This window comes from Lipotes vexillifer, unplaced genomic scaffold (assembly GCF_000442215.2).
Source record: "Lipotes vexillifer unplaced genomic scaffold, Lipotes_vexillifer_v1.1 scaffold665, whole genome shotgun sequence".
Classification (NCBI taxonomy): domain Eukaryota; kingdom Metazoa; phylum Chordata; class Mammalia; order Artiodactyla; family Lipotidae; genus Lipotes; species Lipotes vexillifer.
Window position 1 is genome coordinate 461,692 of NW_006790302.1, and position 10,874 is coordinate 472,565.

The 10,874-nt window shown below is 37.9% G+C and overlaps 1 protein-coding gene across 1 annotated transcript in view; it reads left to right on the top strand.

The window, feature by feature from the left end:
- Positions 1 to 10,874, top strand: part of MCTP2 (multiple C2 and transmembrane domain containing 2) — a 190,938-nt gene that overhangs the window by 68,665 nt on the left and 111,399 nt on the right. Inside the window, exons 10-13 of the mRNA XM_007463535.1 lie at positions 4,581 to 4,767; positions 7,443 to 7,536; positions 7,884 to 7,918; positions 8,098 to 8,214. Coding sequence (XP_007463597.1) covers positions 4,581 to 4,767; positions 7,443 to 7,536; positions 7,884 to 7,918; positions 8,098 to 8,214 — 433 coding nt within the window. The remainder of the gene's footprint in view (positions 1 to 4,580; positions 4,768 to 7,442; positions 7,537 to 7,883; positions 7,919 to 8,097; positions 8,215 to 10,874) is intronic.

Genomic DNA, 10,874 nt, shown 5'->3' on the forward strand with positions numbered 1-10,874 from the left:
GGTCCAAACACAGTCACTCCCCTTGGCTGTGGAGTCACACATGATGCCACGGGAATAGACCTAATTTGCTAGTGCTCATTACTCATGTGTTTTACATGGATGCCCTGAGCACGTGTTTTCCACATTGTTTCCTCAGATAGAAGAACAGTTTTGTAAGTTTTATTGCTTTATCGGTTTTTGTTAACAAACGTGTCTTTAGATATGTTGGCTGGCGTCTCGTGGGCTATGGTGAGTTAAAAGTTATTTTTTCTTTTAAATTATTCTTAGGTCAGTATTTCTTGATACCTTTATCAATGTGTTTGTACTGTCAGCTACCAACCTGGGAAAAAAAAATTTTAAAGACTTCCATCGCTATAATTCACCACAGCTGAATGACTGGCATTTCTCTAGGTTAGGGGCCAGCAAACTAGGGCCCATGGGCCAAATGCAGATGGCTGCTTGTTTTTGAGTAAAGTTTTATTGGAAAACAGCCTTGTTCATTTGTGTACATTGTCTATTACTGCTTTCATGCTATAAGAAGAGAGTTGAGTAGTTGCAAGAGACCAGGTGGCCAACAAACTAAAAATATATTTACTGTCTTGCCCTTCACAGAAAAAATGGTCTTAGTGCCTATCACTTATTAATGTTGGTGTGGTTTTTATGATAATTAGAACACTCATTATGAGAGCCCTTTAAACCACGTATCTGAAAACTGAGTTTATTTTTCAAAGAAAATTTGCATCCATAGTAGTAAGCTCAGTTTTCATTAATGCTCATACAAGATTGCCATTTGGGTAGAGCTTGGGAAGAAACTTAGGGGATACAAAATGGAAGAGAAAGAGAATATATAACACCACCTGTAAAATTCTGGAATCAATGAGTGAGCAAGTATTGTTTATAAGAATAAGAAAGAAGGGAGGAGGAGGTGTTTTGATTTGCCCACGAAGCTGGGCTGGATCTCTTCTGCTAGGCATTCTTAGGGGCCAACCCTGCACTTTTCCCGGAACTGGTAACTAAACAGTTAACAGAAAGCCTTGGGAAAGAACAGCAGATTCTGTAGTGCTTCAGTGGCAATGAGAAGGAATGAAGAGACTGACCAAATTATTTCGTACTTTCTCAGGGTAGAATCTGGTACCCTATAGAAAATTAAGGAAGCAGCCCAGAGTCTCCTTTGAAGATTTTTTATATTAAACATGTCTTTGATGAATATATTTCAGAATGTTTATATCTTAAAGATTTTAGAGTATTTATCTTTACTTGAGCCTAAAGAAAGCCATTTAGTTCATATGATACTTAACCTTTCTTTAGAAGATGCAATGAGTATTGAGGTAAAAGTGTTCTGGAAGAAAAGTCCTTAAATTTTTTTTTTTTTTTTTTCTTCTACTGCTTTTGCTGATCATACAAGCTAGTTCCTAGCTTGGGGTTAATGTAAATATTTCTTCAGCCTCTGGCTAACCTCCTGAACATTCTGGTTCTCCTTCAGATGTGAGGATGAGCTGAAGCCATGGGGACTGAGGTTGAAACAGAGAAAAATGGGAGGCCTGGAGGAAAGGGTTTTGTATGAGATTCATTTCTTCTTACTCCCATCTTTCCTTCTGTCTTCCAGAATGTGAAAATGAATGGGGAAGCCAGGTGGATAGAGCAGTTCAGTTCTAGAAAGTTTATAGAAAGTCATCCTTAGAGCGGGTGGTTAACACTAGGGAGAAGGTAGCTTTACATTAATTCATAAGACTAAAGACATCAGTGTTTCAAGAATTAATTAATTCATATGATGGGACAGGGACCCTAAGAAACTGGGGCATAATCTATGTGCAGAAGGATCAAGGTTTAAGTTTGATTTTGACCTGATGCCTATGTATCAATTTAATTTGCTCTTTCAAGTCACTAAGAAAGTAAAAGTAAGTATTTGATTGAATTCACTCATTAGTTAACTGGGAATGTAGAATCCGTTAAGTTTGTCCTGAAATCCCCCATCTGGTGTTTATGGGGCTCTTTTATCTAAAATAGGCAAGGCTATGTTTTGTGCAGGGTTTCTTTCTTCGTTATCGAAATAATCTTTAAAACTGGGATAGGTGGAAAAGGTTCGCAGTGGGCAGAAATGACTGAAAAGTTTGTGAAAATGTGTAATTTCTGAGACAAAATTCAATATTTAGTTTGCATTTCATCTGGGATGGGATTCACACTTGTTTAAGTTAATAAACTGCTCTGTTCAAGTAAGCTGTGCCTTTAGACAGTCAGGAGGAGAGTGTGCAGAGTTACTGTAAATCTGCTAATGTTGCTTTACAGTCTTTTTGTTTTTTCTTTTTTGCGATATGCGGGCCTCTCACTGTCGTGGCCTTTCCCGTTGCCGGACGCGCAAGCTCAGCGGCCACGGCTCACGGGCCCAGCCGCTCCGCGGCACGTGGGATCCTCCCAGACCGGGGCACGAACCCGCAGCCCCTGCATCGGCAGGCGGACTCTCAACCACTGCGCCACCAGGGAGGCCCTGCTTACAGTCTTCTTAGATGACTTTTTAGAATTACTGTCAGGTCCGTTTTGAATTATCCAAGAAAAACATTATTATTTCCTCATTATACATCATTTTTGACTCCCAAACATTATTTGCTCTCAGAGATCCTGTAACTTTTCCTTTGTTCAGAAGCTAAATAATATCACCACCACAACAGAAAGGTAAACTTCAAAGGACAAAAATGCCATTATTAATGACATTAAAATGAATGTGTCATAAATAGGTTATTGCGACTTTGGACTAATGGAGGTGACCACCAGAGAAAAGTCTTACAAATTCGGATCATTCATCTTTCCGTAAGAAAGAGGTTTATTAAATGAAAGTGTATATAACAGTGGAAAATAATGCTTAGCAAAGTATTCCTAACCAGATGAACTACTGCTATACTTGCTCAGAATTTGCGGGTACTTAGTTTTGTAGAAATGGCACAGTTAAAGCACTTGACAGTTCTTTCTTTCCAAGCAAAATTAATTCCCCATTTACATACTTATGAAATATTTACTAACCCCTCTTTTCACAGTAGTGAACTTTAACTTTGAAATATCCCTTAGTGCACAGAAAAAAAATTGTTTTGATTCAAATCATAGAGGGTTATTTAAAAAAATACATGTATATATAAATGTGTTTCAGTAGAAATACTTGATGAATTTATTACATGCAAAAGCTCTAATTGCCACCTCTTCTAGTAACTGGAATCGCTTTTGGCAATTAGGAAGTAAATACCCACATACGTTTAATTTTATAGGTACATATCACTATTAAAATATTTTCTATTCTGTGGTTAAAGCTGGTATAGACATTTAATATTGATTTTTTGGGGGAAGGGATTGCAAGCTTTCTTTTAAATTTATTAAACTGGAACTTTTTCCATATCCATGTGGCTCAAAATTGTCGTTGCTTTATATATATAAAGTAAGTTTACCTATTTCCTATTATCTGCAAACTTACAAAGTCCATTGATGATGAAGGGTAAGAATCCATTCCTGTCAGACATTCTGAGGCCGTGCTTCCATTTTTTTAATAACGTCTTGAATAGTCATCTTATTCAAAAACTAGAGATGGCAAATGAGAATGAAAAACACACACTACCCTCCCTCACTCCGCTCAGCCCTGCCTACCTCACCTACCTGCACGTAAACAAAGCAAGTGTGGTCCAGGCAATCCCAGACTTTTTGTCTCAAAGCAAATAAATGGCTTAGCACCTCAGCCCCCCCTTATGGGTGTTTGCTTCTGTATTTAAATGTGTTTGAGGTTTTCAACATCGCCAGAACATTGACTGTTAAGAGGCGGAAAACATGCAATTTATAGCAGATGGGTGCAGCCTTTTCTGGCAGTGCTGCCGAAATGGGATCAATCAGTAGCACTTCACGCTCCATTTGCCTAACAGAAACCCACCTGGGGAAATCCTGTGGCACTATGCCTATTAGGAAAACACCTTAACATATTTCTTTAAATAAAAACTGGCCAGTTGGCATTAATCTAGAAGAAAATGGTTTCTCCATTAACCCTCTCCCGCTTGCAAAGCTCCTATCTTTTCTTCTTTTTCTTTGAACCAATGTCTCTTATTCTCTTTGCCGGTAGAAGACCAGCCAAGAGCAGCCCAGAGCAGCCTTCTAGAGCCGGCATCCATAGTGTTGAAACTTTGAAACTGTTTTCTTCATAGTTCTTGATCTCATCCTTTCTCTGCAAACCTTATTTGTCAAAGATCTGCTGCTTCTCAGGTTCATTTGCCACTTTCTCCACGCTGCCTTTTCTTTGTTTTTCTTGATCACTTTCTTGCCTTCATTCAGGGTGTGTTAGGCTGGGATGGAGTGTTACCAGCCAGGGGAGTCCTTGCAACCTTCACTACTCAACCAGCCCATATATAAATGTGTTTCCAGTGGAAATACTTGATAAATTTATTACATGCAAAAGCTCTAATTGCCACCTCTTCTAGTAACTGGAATCACTGGATTCTAGTAACTGGAATCGCCCATGCCCAGACAGCGTGAGGTTTCATGGGGAGGATGAAACGAAAATCAGGTGCTTTGGAGGTTCAGCACCTGCCACGAGTTAATTGCTATTCTGTCTCTGATTCCTGCAACTTCTCCAGGTATAAAGTGGATATCTCAGCCCTCCCACTGAAGCAAGCCAACTGCCTGGAGCTGCCTCTGGAGAGCTGCCTGGGGACGCTCTTGATGCTGGTCACCCTCACGCCCTGCGCGGGAGTCTCCGTCTCAGATCTGTGTGTGTGCCCCTTGGCAGATCCCAGGGAGAGAAAGCAGATCGCCCAGCGATTCGTGAGTGCTTTGCCTTGCTACACCCGCTCCCAACCCCCGCACCCACCCCCACTTGTAAGTTGAAACAAAGTATATGAATTGAAAAACTGCCTCCAAAGAGATCTTTGTCCAAAGTTTAACGGTATGTCTCCTAAAACAAGACATCAGCCCTAGAGGTTAATGCATTAGTGAGAAAGTGACAGTAGATTATAGAGTTTGCCTTCCTATTTTAAAAGCCAAAAAAAAGGTATTTGATTTTTTAGTATCCTGGATCTCTTTGGAGAAAATTGAAATCCTCAAGGGGGCAAAAGGTTGTTTAGCATGTCTGTATATGTAAATAGGAATTTTATTTTATTTTTTTAATTTTTATTTTGGAAAATAGTTGATTTGCAATGTTGTGTTAGTTTTAGGTGTACAGCTAAGTGATTCAGTTATACATACACATATATCCATTCTTTTTCAGATTCTTTTTCCATATAGGTTACTACAGAATATTGAGTATAGTTCCCTGTGCTACACAGTAGGTCCTTGTTGATTTTCTGTTTTATATATAGCAGTGTGTATATGTTAATCCCAAACTCCTAATTTATTTCTCCCCACCATGTTTTCCCTTTGGTAACCATAAGTTTGTTTTCCGAGTCTGTGAGTCTGTTTCTATTTTGTAAGTAAGTTCATTTGTATCATTTTTAGGAATTTTAATATAAGTTCACAAAAGTTGCTTTTTTAAAAACCAAATATTAATGTTTGCCATGTTGTAGATACTTTTCTAGAACCTCTTAAGATCAAGTGAGAAAGCGCTTGTGTCTCATAAAGCAAAGCCAAGCCGTAGACAGGCATGAAAGACTTATTCCATACTACCTTGGATAAGAGCAGTTTGTGATTTTTGCCTAAGTAGTTGCAATTTGCTTAAAAGTCCACTCAGCATTTTTAAATCAAATGGCTTTGTCCTTGTCATTATTTTTTGTGCTCTGGCTTTCTAGGTGTCTTTATTTGCATTCTCGTTTTATTCCATCTTCTTTGTAAATCAATACATTTATTCTATTGCCACACACACAAAAGGCATGTTTTAGGAAAGTGGCATGGAAGTGAAGCAAAGATGAATCCCTATTTAATGGGAATATTATTCTCAGCATAAACTTTAGTGCCTCCAGACTCCTTCACTGTGCAGGCGTATTGATTAACTGAATAAACCTTTATCTTCAGGAGTACAAAGCCTAGCCACACATCTTAATGACAACACAAGATTCTGCATGCAAGGTAGATGTACTCTAAAGAAGTTTTGACAAAATCCACTTTTAATATTCTCTTTGATGACTTTAGTTAAGCAAGTGAAAATAAAACACTTCCCCAAACTTTCCCATGGATAAATTGCACAATTTACCAAATTCATGAGTGTCATGCATTTATAAGGTGACATTAGGTAAGATCATAATGACTGATTTGAATAATGTCTCAGGATTCGAGGAATACTCATTGAAAAGAGATTTGAAAAGCCAGTAATCAAAATAAAAATATCAATTTTTTTTTTTTTTTTGGTAGCTAAGGGGCTGACCAGCATGCTAGAGGGAAAGATACTGTGTTACAAGACACAAGTTCCAGACCCCTGGATTTGTTTTTTAGGTTTTAAGAATAGATAATCTTCAAAGGCATTTTGCCTCTAAATTATGAAAGTACTTTATCTCAGATGTTTCCATTTTAGCTTAAACACTAGTTTTTTTTCTGTTTGTTTTTTTTAAGATTGAAAATACTGTTTGAAGAAACAACTTCCAAAAGTTCTTAGGAATGGTGCTTCCTAAGGTTTACGTTAGGCAAACCTTAGCTATTATTAAGCTTTTGTTATTCTTTCCTGAAATGCCTAAATAACAAGGATTTTACTACCCTTCCATAAATCCCTGGGGTCCACTTATCACAGGTTTTTAGTTATCTAATGATGACGGAAATACTGTATCCAAAGGTTAGAAAGCAGCATCTTTTTCAGCAAACGTGTTTTGGAGGCATGCAAAGAGCATTTATTTGCTTATCTCTTGTCTCATGCACAATTTCTAAAGAATGCAATGTGCATAGACATCTAAATATTTCTATACATGCTTAAGAATTATTAGTAGATATATTAGAGCTTTGGCACATGCAAACTAAAAATGAAAGTAAATGTGATTACAGAGCAGTACTAGATGCTCAGTCTCTAATGAGCTGGCTGTAACATGGACTAGAAAATTCATTCCATTTCCATCCCTACTCTCTTTCTGGTAGTAATAAGTATCTATGAAGGGTCCAAGTTTAGTCCTCTGATAGCCATAAAGTTTGTTCTAACTAGGTCAGAATAATGTTGCCTTTTAGGATGATTTAAAAGTTTCATTAAAGAGAAAGGGGGAAAAGAGAATGAATGTAGTTCTACACCCATTTTCCCGGTGGGATGTCTGTACTATCGCCAGGGGGTGATGTTAAAAGTAGATTGCGTGTGCTTTGTAATTTGTTTATTTTGAAAGGGGAGTTAATTAATTCTCAGTCACTTTTAATCTGGTTGCTGCAAATGCCTATGTTTCCTGTTGACTGATGCAATGCACATTGGAACTTTTCTTAGCATTGCATGAGAAAGATGATGATAAATCTAGAAGGTACTTCCTATAGGGACTTTTGGGCATTAAACAGTATATTAGAAAGCTATGTTCATTTGTGATCTACTTTTCTCCCCCCAGAGCTTACAGAACTCCCTGAAAAATATGAAGGACGTCGGCATTTTACAAGTGAAGGTTTTAAAGGCGGTAGATCTCTTAGCGGCAGATTTCTCAGGTATAGAAAATGTTCATCTTTTTATTCATTTTTATTTATTTCCTGCTTTGAAGTGATCCGGTGGCAGAGTGAAATGTTTTACTAAGTAGAAGCATGTACAGAGCAATCATACTCTTTCAGTCAGAGTCACAGAAGAAAAAAGGTGCAGACAACAAGTTCTCTCATTTTCCGCAAAATTATCTTTTTCAAGTAATTTTCCTATGATTAGATAATGTGCTAGTCCATTTAGCTTTCAAAGATATTTGTGGATGATTCATGTCGTGACTTCTTTATTTGTTAAATGTTTGATCAAGCTTTTCTATAGGACCTCAGAAGGCAGATTTGATTTCTTGCCTTTTCTCTTGCAGCGCTGTGTGCAGTGTTTTATTCTTCACAGGGTACAGTACGTGGGTCCTAAATCTGGCTGGCTGGCACCTCTCTGTAACAGTAGCCAGAGTCTTGGCCATGGAACCACTTTGCCATTGTTCTATACAAAATTTCTCTCGGTGCTTCACTAGCTGGAACTTATAGACAGAGGCTGGAACTGACATGCTTTGTGCTGAATTATGCTTGACTATGCAGGAGAGTAATCCAGACGTTCCAGTGTCTGATCAGAGGATGCCTCTCCACTCATTGCCGAATTACCGCCTTGTACTGACTGACAATTTAAGCACCTATATGACAGATGCTATTTACCAAGTAAATTGATGAATATGTAGACTATTACACAACATGGATCTATCTGTTAATGCAGTAGTGCATTTTTGTTGTTGTTATATCATAATTTTAGAATGTGGTCTACTCTCTATATTTGTGTAACCTCTGAACTTCTGAGTTTGAGGTAGCTCAGGCTCTGGAAAAGAGAATGTTAATTAGAAGCAGTTTATATTACAAAAATGATGGGATATATGAACTTAGTTTTAAAAAAAGAGTTCTCCTCACCCTCCTTCAAAAAATGAACCAATGGAAATCACTACTCTATAAGCCCCCCAAATAAGGTGATCTCAATTTTAAGGAAATGCCCAGTGAGAATATCCAAAAATGCTTTTTCAGCCAATATGAATATATAAATTCTCAGGGTTGTGGATGAAATACTTCAGTAATGACTTCTAATATTCATCAGTTTACTTGCAAATGTTTATATAGTCTTAGGTTGATTTAGAAATTTTCCTTTTGAAACTTACAGTTTATGAAAATGCTTAATTCAGACGTTTCATGTGCCTTTGACAGTAGTTTTGTCATCACTAAAGCACATGTAGAGTTATCGACCAGTTTTCCAGAGCAAATTGTGTTTTACTTCCATCTCAGTGTTTAGATACAACACTGTTTGAATCTGTGATTGTTGATGTCTCAGTAAACGTTGTCTCAGGCGCCAAGAACTCATTTATGCTTTCAAGCAGTATTTTCAAATATTCTTTCTGTAGTTGTATATTTTGTGTTCGCCAGGAACTAATTGAAATGCATTAAACGTTTTTTTTTAAAGGCTTGTGTACAACTACATCCATATGTGGAAATACTTTTTAAAAACTTACCTTACTGGGCTTCCCTGGTGGCGCAGTGGTTGAGAGTCCGCCTGCCGATGCAGGGGACACGGGTTCGTGCCCCAGTGCGGGAGGATCCCACATGCCGCGGAGCGGCTGGGCCCGTGAGCCATGGCTGCTGAGCCTGCGCGTCCGGAGCCTGTGCTCCGCAACGGGAGAGGCCACAACAGTGAGAGGCCCAAGTACCGCAAAAAAAAAAAAAAAAAAACTTACCTTATTTTATGCTTCCTATCAGGTGGCTTCCATAAAGCACCCCCAAAACTAGGATTGATGGAGGTTGTTTCAGGCCAATGTGAATTCTCCAAAGAGTACTTTGACTATTAAAGTGTATAGGAGAGAAACCTGGAAAATGGAAGTTTTTATAAAGATCAGACGATAAAGCAAAACCCACTTTTCAGAAGAATAATTTTGGGGCAAAATGCCACTATTTTGTCATTTTCTTTATATTCAAGATATTCAGTAGATAGTTTTGGAGTGGATGAAGGTGGTGAGTACCTGAGGATTCCATTAACAAAAAGCAGTGGTTAGAAACCAAATAATGCTAAGCGATTTAGCTAAATGCCCTGGTGATTTACTATCTCTGTATTATTTATGAGAAAATCATCACTCTTCTGAATTGAAGCAAAGATCCTTGTCATCAGCTAAGCATGTCTTTAGACCGTATCGATCTTTATTCTTAGAATCATATTTCACAGTCTAATGTTCTTTATAGGTTGGTAGCCTCATCCAGTCTGTTCCAAACCAAGGTGTTGCTTTAGGGCAACAAAGTGGACCTAATCCAGAGAGTTGTAAAGTAACTTTTCTATGTGAAAAAAGAAGTGGATTCAGGTTGCTGTGAGGTAGCAGTAGAGATGTAATTAATGCCTCCGAGATGTTAGCGATCATATCATATAGTGGCGACTCATACATTATTGCTGTTATTATTGTTACCAATTCACTTGATATGCAGGAAAAAAAAAATGCCAGCTTCACTTGATCATGGATCAGAAGAGGTACTCATCATTGCCAGTGCCGGAAACATTTAAGGAATAAGTAACTTTATACCCAGCATTTTCCAGTCTGTCTTGTCTTATAACTGAGTGTTTCACTGCACTTGCTCAGGGAACAAAGTATTTACTCCTGCAAATTAAAAAGAACTGCATTTACTCTGAATAACCAGGCACATTCTCAAAGAATGGTGGTCGTTTTAGACAGTGCAAAAGGGAACATTCCAACATTCCTACTTTTTTTCATGATAGTTTTTTTTTTTCTGTAATTGTTTGTTTCTTGAAAACAATACCAAATAACCATAATAACTGATGCTTCAAGTTAGATTCAGGGACTCTGATAAAACAGAAGTCCATGGGAGCAGATCTTGGCAGTGGTCCATATGGAGGTGAAGGTTACGGTTTGCAGAGTGCAGGGACCTTTTGTCCTAGAGGAGAAATGAAAGCACTTGGCAGCCCTGCGATCATTGGTTTGCCAATTTTAAAGTTATCTATATATTTGCAAGTAGCAATTAGAAAAAGAAAATATCAGTCACTTATGCTAATCGGATCAAAGTTAGGTGGATATTCCTCATGAATGGTTATTGATGTTATGATTATGTAGCCATAAAAATAAATTAAACTTGGGGGAAATTGAATCCTCATTACTTTGCTAGTATTTTAGAACATTGGAATAATATATATCATATATATAGATTATATATATACACGCACTGAGGTGAACTTCTTTGTAATTAAAAATTTAACTTTTTTTTTTTTTTTTTTTGCGGTAAGCAGGCCTCTCACTGTTGTGGCCTCTCCCATTGTGGAGCACAGGCTCTGGACGCGCAGG